The following is an 18,747-nucleotide window of genomic DNA, read 5'->3' on the forward strand; positions in this document are numbered from 1 at the left end:
TTTAACTAGTACCGTGAGTTCTTGGGGGCACACCAAGTATATGAGAAAACAAGTTAGGAAGGAGACAATAATATTTGGCCTAGAAAACCAGAAGTGCAGGCTAGAGAAACAAGATGAAACAATGCCACAAGATGGCTGCTGATGGAAGGGAGGATGCTGATGATGGGAGGGAGGATGCTGCTGATGGGAGGGAGGATGCTGATGCTGATGGGAGGGAGGAGGCTGACGATGGGAGGGAGGAGGCTGATGATGGGAGGGAGGAGGCTGATGATGGGAGGGAGGATGCTGCTGATGGGAGGGAGGATGCTGATGCTGATGGGAGGGAGGAGGCTGACGATGGGAGGGAGGAGGCTGATGATGGGAGGGAGGAGGCTGATGATGGGAGGGAGGATGCTGATGCTGATGGGAGGGAGGATGCTGATGATGGGAGGGAGGACGCTGCTGATGGGAGGGAGGATGCTGATGATGGGAGGATCCTTGTAGCTGGAGTTTTCTCCAGTTCTGCCTGGCCCACGGTCAGGACAAATCTCTCTCACCCGACAGTCCTGCAGCCGCTCAGACCCGACCAAGTAAACACAGAGACTTATATTGCTTACAAACTGTATGGCCGTGGCAGGCTTCTTGTTATCTAATTCCTATATCTTAAATTAACCCATTTCTATAAATCTATACCTTGCCACATGGCTCGTGGCTGACCAGTATCTTACATGTTGGTACTCATGGCGGTGGCTGGCAGTGTCTCCTGACTCAGCCTTCCTGTTCCCAGAATTCTCTTCTCTGCTTGTCCCGCCTATACTTCCTGTCTGGCTACTGGCCAATCAGCATTTTATTTATACAGAGCAATATCCACAGCAGATCCTGATGGTGGAAGGGAGGATGCTGCTGATGGGAGGGAGGATGCTGCTGATGGGAGGATGCTGATGGGAGGATGCTGATGGAAGAGAGGATGCTGGCTCCTGGGAAGATTTCCTTTATCCTCCCACAGCAGCACATCTTTACTTCTCCCCAAGGAAGAGGGCTGCTAATCTTAATGTTTCATCTTGAGGTTATGAGGAGTTACATTTGCTACAGGGAGTGAGTGCAGCTGATGGGCCTTAAGAGGTCAGTGCCCTGGGATATGATCTCTGTGGACTCTTCCAGGCTTAAGTAGTGAGAGGAGTGGGGGTGAGTGGGGGTGCTCTCTCTAGCTATCCTTGGAAACTGCCCTGTCCTTCCCGGCCTAGCATGGTGGCACTGGCATTCTGTGTCTTTTCCTCACAGTGCTCTTGCTGGGATGAAGAATGGAATGGCATTTGAGGGGTGTTTAGGTCTCATGATTTCCTAAGTGCATTGGAGTGAAGGTGTCAGATCCCCTGGAAATGGTGTTACAGACAATTGTGAACCGCCATGTGGGTGCTGGGAATTGAACCCAGGTCCTCTGGAAGAGCAGTCAGTGCTCTTAACCATTGAACCATCTCTCCAACCCCAAGGAAGGAATGTTTTGAGGCTCTTTTCTCAACTTAGAGAGATTCCACCCTGGAAAGATTAGCCATGACACTTTTTTGTTTACTCTGCCTGGATTCTCTGGGGGAATGCATGGAGAAATGAGAGTTCTGGGCTAGCACTAGGGCATTGCTGAGCCTGCTGGTCTACTCCTAAACCGTATCACGGTCCCAGAGTCTAAGACTGCTGCTGGGTGCCCAGCCCAAAGATAAGGACTAAAGAGTGTGCCCTGGATCCCATAACATGGAGATCACTAGTGATCCTGAAAGGACCCCGTGTCAGTAGCATGGCATGTCAGCATGTCAGGAGAGGAAGAGGAGCCCAGGAGGAGGAAAGCAGAGGAGCCCAGAGAGCTATGCTAATGGCACCAAGGTGGAAGAGCCAGAGGAAGCACTTGGAAGAGACTTGGATTGATGGCCAGAGCACAGGGGAGGGATGAGCCTTGGGTAAAGGCTAAGAGGAGGGAAAGTGTGTTCCCAAAGCAGGTTTAGGATTTTGGTAGCGAAAACTGAAGCAGTTGCTGCTGATAGCCACTACCCCCACCTGTCTGGAGTTTTTTTTTTTTTTTTTTTTTTTTTTTTTTTTTTGTTTTGTTTTTTTTAGGCAGTGTCTCTTTCTATAATTCAGGTTATTTTCATCAAAGGAATCCATGGCTTCAGCCTCCTAAGTGCTGGGGTTATAGGTGTGAGCAACATGTCCAACCTAGGTAGCTGTTTTGGTGAAATCAGGGATAATATCCCACGGATTTAAGGAAGATGGTTAAGCACTTGCTGGGCAGGCAGGGAGCCCCAAGGGAATTGATCTTGGCTTGGGGCACTAGTGACAGAGTCACATGCTCTAGTGACACCTTTTACACTCACTGGAGAACAGCACACTCCATCCCGGCCGAGCACACCAGCGTCATTAACCTAAGCATCCAATTACTTACTTGATGGGAGTGGTCTATCTAAAACCTAGTCTGCCTAGAAATTGAGGCAGCAGGCTTCCCAAATCCCAGGCTGAACTCCACTCCCTCAATCCCCAAGAACAGGTAGATATCCCTTGGAAAGCGGCCACCAACAGTCAGAATTTTCAAGGTATGTTCAGGGAGTGTTGGGGACAAACAGGTTTGGAAAATCTGACACAGTACCCCCTCTTGGAGATTCAAAATACGTTCAGAGTGAAAGCTGAACAGGATACTTTATTTCCGTGTTTTGAACCACAGACACCCCTCCCCCCAACATATCCACCGACACTCCTGCTACCCAGAACTGTGGATGACAGACAGTCTGGTTGAAGTAGCCCCTGCTTATCTGCTTGGTCCTTTCAACGTGGTGGCCTTTTAAACAGCTCTCTGGAGGAAGGGGTTCAGTCTTTTAAAGAGAATAATTCATGGCATGGGCAGAATATTTGGAATCTGTGAGAAAACCCGCAGTTCAAGAGTCGAGTTAACTCAAGTCCACAGTGTACCCAGGAAGCTGCAGACAGCATTCTCGGGTCCAGACACTGCCTTATAAGGTGGTCTGACATTTTCTCATGGCCCAGACTGCCCTCCAAAAATATCCAGAGACAGAGCAAGAGTGGGAAAGGACCTCCCGGGGCATTTCAGATAATCACATGCAGGCTCTGCTGCAGAGCGGTGCTAACACCTGCTTGCAGTCCCAGCTCCCAAAGCTCTGGGCTGTGCAAAACAGGAGGACCCTCAAGGCATGCACTCCAGCTGCGTTTTCTCTGCACGCCTCCAGAATGTGCTCTAAACCTGTCTTGGCTTTATATGGACAATAGATGCGTGACGAACTTTCATCTGTGTGCCTTCCTGCCCTCCTTATCCTTGGGCTGAAGCTGTTTCTCCAATGCTTCCAATGTTCCTGAAGCCCAGATAGCCTGTGAGGTGCTGCCCCCCAGCGGGAAGGGCTGGCCACCACAACGCGGAGGCGGAAATGGCGTTCCAGACTTCAACCAAGGCTGCAGCTGCAGTGCATCTGGATTCCATCCACCATACAGATGTGAAAGTGATGCTGTGGAAAGGAGTTTATGCTCTAGCATTAGGGAACTCTCAGAAAACAAAGTGTTTCATGAACTGGACACTAGGTGCTTTAACAAAAAGCCTCTCACTGTTTTAGATTTGTTACCCAATGGGAGTCACGGGGCAAATTTGCCTTTTGTGAGAAAGATCATATTCGGTATGGAGACTGGCTCTTGTAACACCATGGGTATCACTCTAAATGGAAAAAACAAGTAGTCCCTCACATTTTTCAAACAAAGCATTGGCTAAAAACCAAAAGAACTTCATGGCTCTCCCTCTATCTGGCTCTTAGATGCAAGAAGGGGAATGTTAATAGGTATGGCTATTTTTGGTTATAGTTTCTTACAACAGTTTCTTCACCACCAAATGGTTTGACAATGAGCCATGCTATTTGTAAGGCTGGGATTAACAAAAATAACAATACAATGAATTGCAATGCCAGTTTTCACTCTTGTTAAAGGAACAGAACCCAGCAGCATTTTCAGAAAGCTGTGTGTAACAGGAGGCTTCCTAATTACACCAGGCAATTCTTCCAGGCTAAGGCTTATGTCAACACAGCACACGTAATTGCCACAAAGTAGACAATGCCAACCAGAAAGACCCAGTTCTCACCACCCCCCTAAGACTGGAAGGGACTGACTTTCCCACCTGCATCTGACTTTTCCTAAGTGAGAAACAAGGGATCCTGCACAGAGGGGCCCCTAGACTCAGTGCTGGGAACAGTGAGCAGACGCTCCTCCGGGACACCACCACAGTCTTGGACAGTGGTTAACTATGGAAACACTGCAGGCTTAGGTGGGAGCAGGGGACTACTGCAAGCACAGGAGAGCAAGCACCCTGCGGACTTGATGAGCCTGTGTGTGAAGACCTTTCAAGGCAAAGAAACTGTGGATCCAGAGTGGGAGAGCATGCTAACCAAGGTCATGAAAAACTCCCAGGGATGCTCTGGAGTTGGAGTCATTTTCAGGGTGAGGTACGTGAAGTTCACCACATCTAGTTCTCAATGGGAGATGGAGACTGCTGGCAAACAGGTCTCTGCTGAGTGGGGGCTCAGCTTAGTATTAGGAAGCCACTAAGAAAATGACCCTAAGAGCTCCCCCCAACAAACAACAACCTCATTCTAGGACAAAGGATCTTAACTTTTTGCTGATTAATGTTTTACATTTCCTGGTTCCTTAGAAGGGGGGTTGCTCACACCCTTGTGGAGCCTGTTGGCAGTCTGCCTTGGTGAGCCTGAAGACTAACTGGCAGACAGAAACATCTTAATAAAGCATTTTTTTCCTGTAAGTATAGAAGTGGTAATATCAGAAACAGATTTGAAAATCATCAAAGAAAAGGCTGGAGTCCATAATGGAATGGGAGTTTCCACATTCTTGCAACATGGCCCCAGATCAGACCCAGGCAGAGCACACACCAGTTTATTTTGAATGCAACACAGATCAGTGTTTTATGAATATAACTTACTACATTAATATCAGATAAAAACAGCTTTCAAATGCATGCATAGAAAGTTAAGCATAGTCTTTGAGCTCCTTATTTCTAAATATACAAAAAAATACATTTAAATTATATAATTTTAGTGAATCAAAGACTTATAAAATTACAATTTTGGTTTTCACAACATAGAAAAAATACAAAAATGACTATATATATGGTTGTATAATTTTTTTACCCCAATTTCAAAGGAGCAGTATGAACTGACTTTGATGCTTTATAGTGGTTGATCTGAAACTCAGAACTGAATGTGATTTTCAGGTTGGACCACAGCAACACCAGGCTTTTACTAGAAGTGCGAAGCAGCGGCACGACTGATCCCTCATCTTCTCTCGGGCCTGGCACTGGCTGCTGCTCTTGCTCAGTTTGCTTTTGGAGGGGCCTTCCCGGCCGGGAGGACAGCGCTCTACTCCATGACTAACTCCACGGGCCTTTGATTACGGATCAGGCATGTGCAACCAGCGGCCCCCACCTCAGCACAATGCACATTGACAACAGGAGTCTACAGCGGCCTGCTGTGCACCTCAAAGAACCCTTCCCTTCAACAGGGCCCCTGGGGAAGAGCTGAGACAGTCAAGTGGGTGTGGGAAGATGACGCCTCTAACTCTAAGTCTGACCAAGTACCCACTGAGAGGTACCTTCTTCGTTCACACCTTATTAGACCTGACACTTGAAAGGCTGGATGTTCTCAATTTATAAAACCATGATGACCTCAAAGGAGAAGTTAATTCATGTTAGGGATGAAAAAGGACAAAAAACCTAAAACCCAGTTGCCAAGAGAGGTGACTGACACTTTGACTCATGCCTTGTGTCTTCAGTGCTCATGTCTAGAGGACACTGGATTGAGACCCTTTGTGAAGGAACTGGTGACTGTTCTTAGCACCCAAGTTCAATGTGATGCAGTTCAGCCGATGCAGAGGCCGAGGAGGCCCCCGTCCTTGGGCTGGAGATGCGCTTCTCACACCACCTTCTACAGCCATTCCAATGCAGCTCTACGTCAGTCAGACACTGTAACGAGGCTGACAAACCCAAGGTGACTCTGTCTTACACAGGTACAGTGTGGAAGAACAAAAAGCTGAGGAAAATCTTTTCCACATGTTTGTCTCTCGAACACCAGAACAGATTCTGATTTCAACACAGCCAAGTAAGAGAGCTGTCTGGAGGCAGAATTCTAATGTTCCCTCTGACAATAACCTACTACACACCTGCCTGCATTGGCTGTTCAAGCTCCTACGAAAACACACATTTGAAAATGTAGTTTTCATTATATTCTTCTGATTGTAACCATTATATTCTAAATGACAATGGCAGGACTTTTAAAGTCTTAAAGATAAAAAAGAAAACAAGGGAAGAGATGCTATTAATGTGCTGTTGAAGATCAGGAGCGCATCTGAACGTGGGCTTCGCATTGCCATCAGAACCGTGTTTTCTATTTGTAAAAGGACAGTCTGCTGAGTGCGCCGTGAGGGGCAGTGGGCAGGGCAGTAACCTGAGTTCTGCCTGTCTCCTCCAGACCTTTCCTAAAGGGACTTAGATAGATGGGCAGGCAATAAGTGCTGGGAAGACACCATACGATGATGTCCACAGTCACAAGCCACTGGCGGCTGCTCTGACTGTGGGGACGATACTGCTTTTAGCTCCTCCTAGACAAGTGTTGTCGCTGAACTTACAACTTGGTGGGAATTAACACAGGGTCACAATTAGGAAAAGTATCTAAACAGAAGAGTAAGAATTAAAATAAAAGTATATAAATCTGTTTCTGAATGCTTTTCTGGACTATGGTGGTAAAGCCACACCTTCCAAGTGTCTCTAATTACAGCTTTCCTCCTCCTGTGTAATGAGATGGCCTTTGCCTCTGCCAACCAACGAGAGCAGCTCTGGACTATACACATCTGTGCTCTGAGCTAGCTACAATGGAGGTGCTCGATGTTCACTAGGGACCGAGCCTCCCCCTCACACCTCAGCCTGTTACAATCCGACAGAGGCTAAGCTCCAGGTAAGGGTCTCCACAGTATCCACAGACTTACTAAATCCAAGCACGGTTCTTAGTGGCAGGCAGTAATGACTCAATTAAAAACAAATGAAGGCTTGTAGTGGTTTTCTGGTTACAGGCACTACCCAAAGCTTCACAGGCACATACATCTTGGAACTCAGTCACTAGATACGAGGGGCTAGGTCCTAGCCAAACTTCAGAGCATTCCAGAGGACAAATTGCCGCTTCATAATGACAAAGTTTCCAGCATGCAGTCAAGCACTTTGAGAAGGAAATGCTACACATACTGCAGACTGCAACAGAACTTGTACCGCAAGCTGGGCAGTCGGTTGGTGCAATGTCACTACTCAGACTGTAACTCTCAAGAACTTAGTGTTACAGGTCTTTATTTGTCAGGTACATGAAGGACATGGAGGAGATAAAATACCAACCCCTTCGAGCGCCATCATAGAGACTGGGAACTTCTGGTTAGAGCATGCTCAAAGGACCAGCTGGGATGCTTTATGTAACGGCTTTTTGCATTTTTCTTTATTTTTATTTTTTATAAAATCCCAGGCCCATGTGACACTGGATTTTGGTTTTTATTTTGTTTTGTTTTTAATATTTTAAAAATAGTTCTTACTTATTTTCTATGAAATGTACTGGGAACTCAAAAAGTCTGCAGCATTTTTTGATCGTTGAAAAGTTTGGTTTGGGGTAGTGGTGTAGAGAGCTAGTCAAACTTCTCGTGTTCTTCAGTGCGGGAAAGGACCTTTCTCCTCTGGTGGATCATATGGAAGTAGAGCTGGGGGAACACTGGAAGACAAGAGAGGACAGACAGCGGGTTAGGAACCTTCGGAAGCTCTGTCCCCAAAGCAGGAGCCAGAGTGCTTTTTCATCGATGCCCAATGGCAGTAATAAAACAGGCTTGGGGAGGGGACAACATGGAGAGTCTCCTGCTTCAGGAGAAAGAAAGCAGAGTGGAGCCGAATGGCAGACACCCCAACACTACCGTAAGAGTCAAGATGCCATAGGCCACCCCAGAGTTATTCTCATCTGTGCTGGAGACGGAAAACAGTATCACAGGAGGCAAGTTTCTCCACTGAGCAATGGACCCAAACCCTGGTTACGCTCCACTAATCTTCACATTTATTCTAGCTAATTTCAGAACCACCAGAGAGACCTGTGATGGAGTCCTCCCTATTTCAGAGGAGGATTACAGTTCCAGACAGGGTAAACAACATGCCTAGGGTCTCACAGAGAACCTGGGATCAGGTTCTGGGCCCCAACTGTTTGGGGATGGGGCAACAGCTATCACCTCAGGGCATGTCCTGAGGAAGGATGTTCTATGACTGGCAGAATGAGGGGGAAGGAGGGCCACGAACTTTGACTTAAAACATAACAGGGTTGCAGGTGTAGAAAAAGCCATTACAGAAGGGAAGCCAGTGTCTTGGGAATCGGGTAGTCTTGGAATTGGAAAGTCTTCAGTCCTTGGTACTAGGTTCTTAGAAGAGGGACCGCCTCCCTAGAGCATACTTGGCAAGAGGGTTGGAGTTACTGGCATTTAGATATGAAACCAGGGATGCCAACATATCCCTAATTACCACCTGTTCACCACAAATCAAATGCCCAGTGGAGAAGTACCAACTGAGCACCCTGGCCTTCACAAGGCTACTGCAAACTGGGACTTCCAGTTACCATATAAACCCCATGTGAGGACCTCACCCTTCCCGTCCCTTCTCGGTGGTCCCATCTCTGTTTCCCAGAGAGGAGCCTGTATTTGAGGGGAGGAGGCTTCTACTCTTGCCAATTCTCTTTGGGACAGTTTCTTTTTCTTTTCAAATGGATTCCACCCAGAAACTCACTATGTAAACCAGAGTATCCGCCCACTTCTGCCTCCCAAGTGCTGGTTTCAAGTTGATCAACTTTTAAATGCCCCTCTTAAAAGAACTTCAAGATGTCAGGAGGTATCCAGAGATGCGGCCAACAGGCCCAAGCTTGGTTGCTACTCCATTTGCTATTTCCAGGGAGGAAGTTACTCGCAGAAAAGGCTCAGCTTATGCAAAGACTTCAACAGTGACAGAACTATTTTAGTACAAAAGCCAGAAAATGTGACAAGCTCTATACTCTAAAAACTGGCAGTAAGGATATAATTAAGCCATAGGGAGCGCTAATTGTAATCATTTAAAAATGCGGGGCCAGCCACGTCGCTAGCTTTCCCTTAGGAAAGGGACTGAGCTGAGCACGTGGAGGCCCTTCCCTGGCTGCATTTGGGATTACATTACTCACAGAGGGTGCCAACGGCCCGTGGCTACTTCAGAGGGTAGTACTAGAGGCTATTCATTAGGCCCCTCACTGGCAGTAAAAGCAGAAGATGGTCATGGGTTCCTTCAGTCCCACAGGAAAGAGCTTGAGGCTATCAGCAGGGTCACACTACAGAAATGAGGACAGATGTGGCTTTTTCTAAATTCAGAATGAAAAAATACTATGTGTGTATTGTGTTTGTACATGTGCCATGGTACATGTATGGAGATCACAGGACAACTTGTAGGCATCATCCCTCTCATTCCACCATGTGGGTTCCAGACATGGCACTCAGGTTGCCAGGCTTGGCACTTTCCATTCTATTACAACCGGCAGAGGTCCCTCGTGCTCTAGGTAGAGAAGAAGGCATGTGGGGGGCTGGACACTGGATGCTCTTGGGCTGTCTTCTAGTTCCAGTGGTGACTTCTCAGCAGCCAAAACACTGATACTATCTCTGCCAGAGTGACCACTGTGATCAGGATGAACAATTCCTGACCCACGGCTACTTTAACCACATCCAGACATGCTGATGAAAGCCTTGGAAGAAAATATTAACCTGAATAAGCAACTGAGAAATCTTGTGTTGGTTATGAACTGGAGAGCAGAAAGGAAGGCGGAGAAAGAAGGTTAGGAAAGCAGAATTCTGTGGCTGGAGATGGGTCAGCTATAAAAAGGATATGTTTCTCTTGCAGAGTATCAGAGTTTGGTTACCTGCACCCATGTAGGACAGCCAAAACTACCTTTAACTAATTCTAGCTTCAGAGGATCTGATGCCTCTGGCCTCCTGAGGGACTTATATGCACATACACACGCCCCGCCCACAACTGAAAATAAATCTTGATGACTTAGTGGATAAAGTGCTCTTTGATTTCTGGATCACATCTTTAAAGCTGTCCTCTGACTTCCAGGTATGTACTGTGGCATGTGTATACCCACATTCCCTTAGTAAACCAACACAGAAAGGAAAGGAAATCAAGAGTTCTGGGGCTGCAGACACAGGCTAGTGGTAGAGTACGTGCCTAAGGCCCCGTGTCAATCTCCAGCAGCCCACCCCTCAAAACAATGAGAGCCAAGCTCTGCTCTGAGGCCTGTGCTTGCTCCCCTCTCCCTGAAGGCCAAGATGGAAAGCCCACTGTGTCATGGGCGGTCAGTCCAGCCACAGGTCATCGGGAGAGAAGAGCGAGGCCGCCTTGGGAACTGCTCCTGGAATGAAGGTGGCCTGGCCGGCAGTGACTCTGGTCCAGCCCCAAGGTTGGACCCTGAGTCACCATCAGTGTGGGAGTTCTTGCAGGACTGTGAGTCCAGGCCACCTTCCCTGCCCTTCCAAGTCACATAGTGTGGGCCATATTTCCTTATCAGAACAGAAACCAACAGGTGCCCACGGGGTTGCTATTCTAAGAGCAGTAAAACCACTGCTGTGCCTGGCTACTTTGGAGCTGAAAAAAATGAAGCTCCAGGAAGCAAACTTGGAAAGGAAAGAAACTGTGCATTTGTGTAACGCACATTTTCACTCTTCCAGATTGGCCTTTTGTTTCAACACGTGGAGAGAAATGACTGTTGGCTGCCAGGGTTCCGCACTAAAGGGGAGGGTTTGGTAATGAGTCAAGTGGAAACCAAATCATGAAGCAGGACTACTGTGTCCAAGAATTTCTTCAGATGAAATCTGAATGGAGTTGTCGCCCCCCCCCCCCCAATGCATAAAATGCAATTTTCCACAGGGGGACACAAACATGTCATTTGTGATGGTCAGGGTGACTCAGTCAAATAATGCTAGGGCCTAAAGAGATCAACTCTATCCCTGTTTGAACTTAATGGGGTCTAGGGAAGATTCAGAGTTACTGTGGCTACAGTATAGCTAAATGGGAAAATGAATTAGCTTGGGTTGTCCTTGAGTCTAGCAAGGTCCTTTTGGCATACAGGAATCAAGCAGAGGAGCTCCAACTGAGCAGAACCTGAGAAGAACACTCGTCACGATCAGCAACAAGGCCTCCCGGACAGCCCTGGCAAATGTGCCCTTTCTGTCCTGCCCCGTGCGCTCAGAGTACATTGGATTTTCCGTACACTGAAGCCATCAGTGTTCTATTAGAATAACTGGAAGCCACACTGGAGGGAACACTGTGTCCTATTCTGAGGGTTTTGTACTCAACAAGAAAATGAGAAATGTAGAAAAAGAATACATTTGTTTTTATTTTGTTTCTTCTAGTCAGCTACCGATCTCTTAAAATGAAGTAAAGCTGCCTGTTTTGATACAGTGAGCAATGCAAAAATCTTTTTACAATGTTTTTCACAAACCATAATAAAGCAATTCTCAAGAGACAGGAGAATAAAGTCAAGGTAAGGCCTTCAGTGGTTTTCTGCTTTCTCCTCAGTACTTCTACTAATACAGGGTTGACCTAGCCTCCTCTTCAGTGTTTCAAACCCACACACTGAGAAAGGTTCATCTTTATTCAATTACTACCAGAGAAAATGCCTTGTGATAGTCAGTGGTCAATAAAAACCAAAGTGTCCCCATCAACGAGATTTATATTAGATATAAAGCAAAGACGTAACTCTAGTTACGGCAGAGCTGACTTTTAGCACATGAATATACTTACGTGGAATGTAGGAGATCATTACCAGAATCAGGAACGCATAGTAGTCAAAGGAGAAGTTGTACTTGTTAGGTAAGCTGATGGAGTACAGGCCAGCCTGTCGGACAAAGGGCAGAGCTGCGTATATTGTAAGCAATTCTCCTGCCACTCCCATTGGGTACAGCACGATGAAAAGTGTGTACCTGCAACAAAACAAAACCCTCAGTGCGTGGCTCAAAGCCATGTTTAGAAGCACTGTCAGAAAGCTATTGTCTCTGCATTTCCTGATCACATGTTTATATTCAGCCTTTACAAGCCAATTTGAAAAGGGCCCATTGTAGGTACATGTTTCTAAATGTTCTAAAGCAAAGTAAATGTGTTCAGCCAGCCTCAAACCTTGGCTTCTTCAGAATATACATCTTTGAATAACAAAGGTAGAGTAGGGGCATTAAACCATAACCAAGGGCCTTCCCCATGGGGGCGGAGAGGAAGGAGATGGAACGGTTACCCAGGAATGCCTAGAGCACACCAAGCTGCATGTGGACTGAAGAAAACAGCACATTACACAAGCACTTTCTGCTCTTTCCCAAATGCCTCTTCATGCTACTGTGAAAAGAGAATCTTGACTAATTTAACACTAAAAACTACTAGCTTTGAATTTTATGAATAAATCTACACAATTATAATTATTGCTGCATGAGAGGTTCATAAAATTATTTTCACTTTAAAAAATTTTATCTGTTTTTAAAAGAATTCAGAGGAGCTGGAGAGAGGGCTCAGTGGTTAAGAGGACTTGCTGTTCCTACAGAGGACCAGGGTTCAATTCCTCACAGCCCACATGGTAGCTCATAGCTATCCAATTCCAGTTTCAAGAGATCTAAAATCCTCTCTGACTTCTGCAGGCATCAGGCATACATGTGGTACACATACAGGCCTGCAGGCAAAACATTCATACACATTAAACAAACAAGAACTCAGAGGGCAGGTACTACTAGCACAGGGTGGGTCTACAAACTATTAGGAGGCATCAGCATCCCTGTGGATACTGTCAACTTGGATTTAAGAAACCTGTGCCTGGCCGGGCTGTGGTGGCGCATGCCTTTAATCCCAGGACTCAGGAGGCCAGTCTAGTCTATGGGAGAGAGATCCAGGGCAGGCACCAAAACTACACTACACAGAGAAACCCTGTCTCAAAAAACAAAACAACCAACCAACCAACCAAACGAAAACAAAAAAAGAAACCTGTGCCTGTTCATGGCTCAAGATTAACCTGCTGAGAAAGAAGCCATATTCTCTGCTGCCAACCTAGATCACTAGGCAGGGCAGTGGGAAAGAACTGTCATAGACCACACACAAAAAATGAACCAATGAATTCCCCAAGAGGGGCTGGAGAAATGGCTCAGAGGTTACGGGCACTGGCTGTTCTTCCAAAGGTCTTGAGTTCAATTCCCAGCAACCACATGGTGGCTTATACCATTTATGAGATTTGGTGCCCTCTTCTGGCGTGCAGGCACACATGCCAGAAACACTGTAAACATAATAAATATTTCAATCTTAAAAAAAAAAAAAATTCTCCAAGAGTAAAGCCAAGGCTCATCAACAACTTTCCGTTGTCAGTTTCCCTTCTTTTTCCTGAATATGGCTTATTTCAAAAACCAATCATAAAAGCGAAAAGGCTCACACACCTGAAATGCTGGAAACTGGATGCTGTTCCTAATGTAATCACTGAGCTCACAGACTGTCTAGCAACAGCTGCTTTCCTTCAAGGAAATGAGGGGTCCCAGCTCCAAAGTGAGTCTGGAGCTTTTGCTGTGTCCTCCTCACCCCAGGGTCCTTTATGCACAAAATTACAACTGGATAAACAGATGTGCCATCAGCCTTTGCCCAAGTCATGACTGAATTTTGTTACTGAGGCAAGAGTCTCATTCTGTGGCCAGAATTTGTGGCAATTCTCCTGCCTCAGCCTCCCAAGTTCTGGGATTACAAAGGGGTGAACTACTGTGTCTGAATTCTTAATTGAATGTTACTGGTAAAAATGATCAAAGCAAAATAAAACTCCTAAGCTGAGATAACCATGTAATGTTTGTTATTAAGTAAAAATGACCTTAAGAATCATAGTTTCTTGATAAAACAAGTCTAGGAGATGTAGACATGGATCAGAAATCACCATAATGGGACAAGTTCATCAGCTAAATTGAATAAGGACAAAAAAATAGATACTAAATCTCTACTAAATAACTTAATTGAAAAGAATTGATTTCAATAAAAATAATCTAAGTAAAATATAAAGACTTGAACACTGTTTCTAGAGATCAAAGTCAAGACTCTTCTGGTGAAATCCCTCTATCTCATCCAATTTTAGTTTGGGGAAGTTGGAGGCAATATTCAGGCAATAAAAGGCAAATACGGTGATGGATGCTTTCAAAGTTAGTCTTTGCTATATGCACTTCTTTACCTGGCCCATTTGATGATGTAAGGCAAATGGTTTAATAGACTGAATGTGTAAAAGGAGTAACGGATAATTTCCGTGATTGTCCAGGCAATAACAAACAGAAGGACACTGTCTTCACTCTGCACCTGGAGGAAGAGAGAAAAGATGTAAGAGAAACAAGGAACGCGTGGAAAGAGGCATTTAACAGTGTGCAGTGTCTGCAGGGCTGCCCAGCCACAGCCACCGGTCTGTTCTCAATGGCTTAAAGGGCTTGCCGACCAAAACACAGGTATTACGACAGTCCTGCAGGGACGGTGAGAGGAGACCCAGCTGACGGACCAGGAGGAGCTGCTGGGATGGGAACTGGATGGGCTGGATCTCCCAGGAAGAAACAAACACAGCAAGTTCCTTTGCTGCTCTGAAGAGGGAAAGTGAATGACACTGGTAGGAGTCAAAGCAGGTAGGTAGGGGAGGCTCGGAGGACACGCTGGTGGGAAGCTTAGGATCCATCACCAAGAATGTGAATACAACTGGTGTGACAGCTGGGAATCTGAGGACATTTCAAGAATGAGAATGTGAGGGTTTAGCGCAGGTGGGTAGGATGAACTCAAGGGAGGAAGAGCTGTAGACCGTCCACCAGGCAGGCATTTATGCTGGGGCACTGATGACTTCTTCCCTGAGCCCAGGCTTACACCCTCTGTGAGGAGAAAAGCTGTCTTGCTGCTCACAGGAGGCAGCTAGAACCAGATGAGCTTTGACACTGCCTGTTTTTATGCTGGAAAAAGGATAACCCCACAAAGCGCCTTACATGTTTTATAGGTGCTGTCCCCATGCAGGGGAACTTAACGGCTGTAATAGGAACTGCAGCACCCTCCCATCCCACTCTAGCTGGGTTTATGATTTTTTGGTGAGCATAACCCACAGAGACAGTTTCCTACACCCTATGTGGTTGGTGAGTTGACTGTGAGTTAGAAATCCTACTCAGTAAACTGAGCAGACTACAATGCACTATGTTTTCTCTGCCTCATCCCAACACCAAGGTACAGCATTCCAGCCTTCACTTTTGCATCTTTCCATCTGCAGAGCCAACAGTTTTTAGCACTTACATTCTTTCTCAGAAAGTGTACATGGAGCAATCCACCTACACGATGAAATAAGTAGTCATTTACATAGCTATTAACTAAATTGCCCTGACAAAGAACTTCATAAATGCATGGTTACTATTCTCTAAAAATAATAAGAATTTTATACTGTCAAGAGCAGGAGTACTTTCTGCTTTCCTGGTGCTTTTCTATTAGCCACAGTAAGGCCAGAGTGAAGCACTGTCAAAGCCCATGCTGAGGGCCTTGGTCTGCCCATGAAGCTTTGTGTAAAGCCTACTGATACTAAAATCTAAGTTTTCAGGATGTGTTGCTTTTTCAAGGATTCTGTAACCCTCTTTACCTGACACTGATGTATGGTTTTTATTGATTTTATTATTATTGTTCACAGCTATGGCTAAATCCTTGTGTAAAGACCCCCAGTAGGAAGCTCCTCCAGTGTTTTGTACTCTGTATCTTCTTGAAAGAGTATGTGCTTTAACTCATCTTTTGTTTTCCCAAAGCTCCTGATGCTTTTCCAGGAACAAGCTCCACAACTATCTGTGGAGCAAAGGGAGTCAACCTACTCAGCTCACTAGACCCAGCTTTTTTATTCCTTTTTAATACCTAATATTGGTTGTGTCATGTTAGTGGCCCACACATAGGCAGTAACAAATGAGCAGATGAACCTCAAGCTTCTCACTTTGACCCAGCCAAGCAGGTGGTCTGAAGGAACAGACAGCTTTTATACAGTCTGTGTTTGCTTAAGTCTCTTTAAAGGTTGGGATAGGGGAATGGCCATGTTGTACAACTGTAACTGCAGATCAATAAGTTCATCCCTGATATCAAGAAAGGATTTGGGGAGCTACAGAGATGGCCTAGAGGTTAAGGGCACTTCCAGAGGTTCAATTCCAAGCACCTACATGTTGGTTCACAACCATTTTTAACTCCAGTTTCAGGGAATCCAGTGCCCTCTTCTGTTCTCTGTGGGCACCAGGCACACACATGGTACACAAACATACATGTAGGCAAAACACCTGTACACATAAAATAAAATCAAAATGAAAAAAGAAGAGATGTCGATAAAGAGGTTAAATCTTTGATTTTCAGATAATTATTCAATAACATGGAACAAGGGGGAAATGTAATGAGTTAAAATCAACAAGACGACTGTGGTAGTTTGAATGTAATTGTCCCCATAAACTCATAGGAAGTGGCACTATTAGGCTTTGTTGGGGTAGGTGTGGCCTTGTTGGAGGAAGTGTGTCACTGGGGAGGAGGACTCTGTGATCTCATGTATGTTCAAGCCAGGCTCAGTGTCTCAGTTCACTTCCTGTTGCCTGTGCATCAAGATGTAGGACTCTCAACTCCTTCTCCAGCACCATGTCTGCCTACATGCCACCATGTCCTCCAATGATGATAACAGACCTCTAAACCTCTGAACTGTAAGCCACCCCCAATTAAATGCTTTCCTCTATAAGAGTTGCTGTGGTCATGGTGTCTCTTTACAGTAATAGAAACCCTAAGACAATGACCAACAAGACTGGAAATTGGTATCTGTAACTCATGTCACAACAGTATTAGTCACACAGTCAAAAGGTGGATGAAACCCAAGAGTACATCAATGGATGAATACATCAACAACTGCATGCATGTACGCACACACATAATATGAAATATTACTAAGCCTTAAGAAAATTCTTACAGATGCTACAACATGGATGAATGAACCTTGAAGATTATTTTCAGTTAAATATGCCACTCACAAAAGGACAAATACTGTATGATTCCACTCACATGAAGTCAGGAGTAGTCAAATTCAGAGAGAAGTTAAGACAGATTTCTAGAAATGGGCATGAAAATGGGGAATTACCATTTAACTGGTATGAGTTTCAGTTTGGGAAGTTGAAGAAAATTCTGCAGATGGAAGCAATCAAGGGAATGCACTTAAAGTAATTCAATTGTACACTCAAAAATGATCAAAATGGTAAATGTCATACATATTTCACCAGGATAAAAATAAGTTTAAAAAACCTAATTATGTCAAAATCAACAAAAAGAAATGTAGTCTTCCACAATTCAACTACAAAGTGACTTCAGTATAGACTGAAGAATATCCTGGCTGTGGTAGTTTGAAAGAAAATGGCTCCCATAGGCTTATAGAGAATGGCACTATTAGGAGGTGTGGCCTTGTTGAAGTAGGTGTGGTGTCGTTGGAGGAAGTATGCCTCAGGCTTTTCCTGCTGCCTTTGGATCCAGATGTAAAACTCCCAGCTACCTCTCCAGCACCATGTCTATCTGCATGCTGCCATGATTCCCACCATGATGAAATGGACTAAGCCTCTGAACTGTAAGCCCAAATTAAATGTTTTCTTTATAAGAGTTGCCACGGTCATGGTGTCTCTCTCTCTCTCTCTCTCTCTCTCTCTCTCTCTCTCTCTCTCTCTCTCTTTTTTTTTTTTTTTGGTTTTTTCGAGACAGGATTTCTCTGTGTAGCTTTGCGCCTTTTCCTAGAACTCACTTGGTAGCCCAGGCTGGCCTCGAACTCACAGAGATCCGCCTGGCTCTGCCTCCCGAGTGCTGGGATTAAAGACATGCGCCACCACCGCCCGGCCCATGGTGTCTCTTCATGGCAATAAAAACTATAACTCAGAAGCTGGTACTAGGGACTAAGGTTTTGCTGTGATAGACCTGGTCATGCTTTTGCTTGAAGGAATGTGGACTTTGGGACTTTGAATTAGAAAAGCAGTTGAACACTTTAAGTGGGACTTATTGGGCCATCCTAGTAGGAACATGTTAGACAGTGGTACTGAGGGGCTGTGGGGACTGACTCAAGAGGTTTCAGAAGAGAAGAATTTTAGTATGTGGTCTAGAGACTGTTCTTGTGGTATTTGGGTGAAGAATGTGGATGTTTTCTGTCCTTGTCTAAAAAATCTGCCTGAGGCTAAATTGAAGAATTTTTGGATTAATTTTGTTAGCAGAGGAAATATCAAAACAGCTTACTATTGACTCTGTGTGGTTATTAAGTGTTCACTCTTAAGCAGATTTATAATGAAAAGGAGCAAACTGAGCAAGGAAAATATAAAACGTACAATCTGAGGGGGACCCGGAAGGGGAATGGTGCTAAGGCCTGTGTTAAAGGAGAGAAACAGATTAGAGAAAAGCCTGATGTTAAATGGAATAAAGGGAGTGGTGACCTCAGGGCAAGATCCTACACAGCTAAGCTTTCAGTCTGTGAAAAACAATTAAAGAAAGCTTAGAGTCAGGTGTGGTGGTACAAGCCCAGCACTTGGGAGAGCAGAGGCAGACAGATCTCTGAATTCATGGACAGCCTGGTCTACAGAGCAAGTTTCAGGATAGCCAAGCTTAGGCAGTGAAGGAAACCATCAAAAACAGAAGGCTGGTAAAGA

General features: G+C 45.3%; 1 protein-coding gene across 3 annotated transcripts in view; it reads right to left on the reverse strand.

Annotated features, from left to right (window-relative positions):
* Window positions 1-4,889: 4,889 nt before the first annotated feature.
* Window positions 4,890-18,747, reverse strand: part of Hacd2 (3-hydroxyacyl-CoA dehydratase 2) — an 86,676-nt gene continuing 72,818 nt past the window's right edge. For all 3 annotated transcript variants that reach the window (XM_059277863.1, XM_059277865.1, XM_059277864.1), the window contains exons 5-7: window positions 14,283-14,404; window positions 11,852-12,030; window positions 4,890-7,769 (exon numbers count right to left, since the gene is read on the reverse strand). In XM_059277863.1, the coding sequence (XP_059133846.1) occupies window positions 7,687-7,769; window positions 11,852-12,030; window positions 14,283-14,404 (384 nt within the window). In that variant the 3' untranslated portion in view covers window positions 4,890-7,686. The remainder of the gene's footprint in view (window positions 7,770-11,851; window positions 12,031-14,282; window positions 14,405-18,747) is intronic.

This window comes from Peromyscus eremicus, chromosome 12 (assembly GCF_949786415.1).
Source record: "Peromyscus eremicus chromosome 12, PerEre_H2_v1, whole genome shotgun sequence".
NCBI classification, from domain to species: Eukaryota; Metazoa; Chordata; class Mammalia; order Rodentia; family Cricetidae; genus Peromyscus; species Peromyscus eremicus.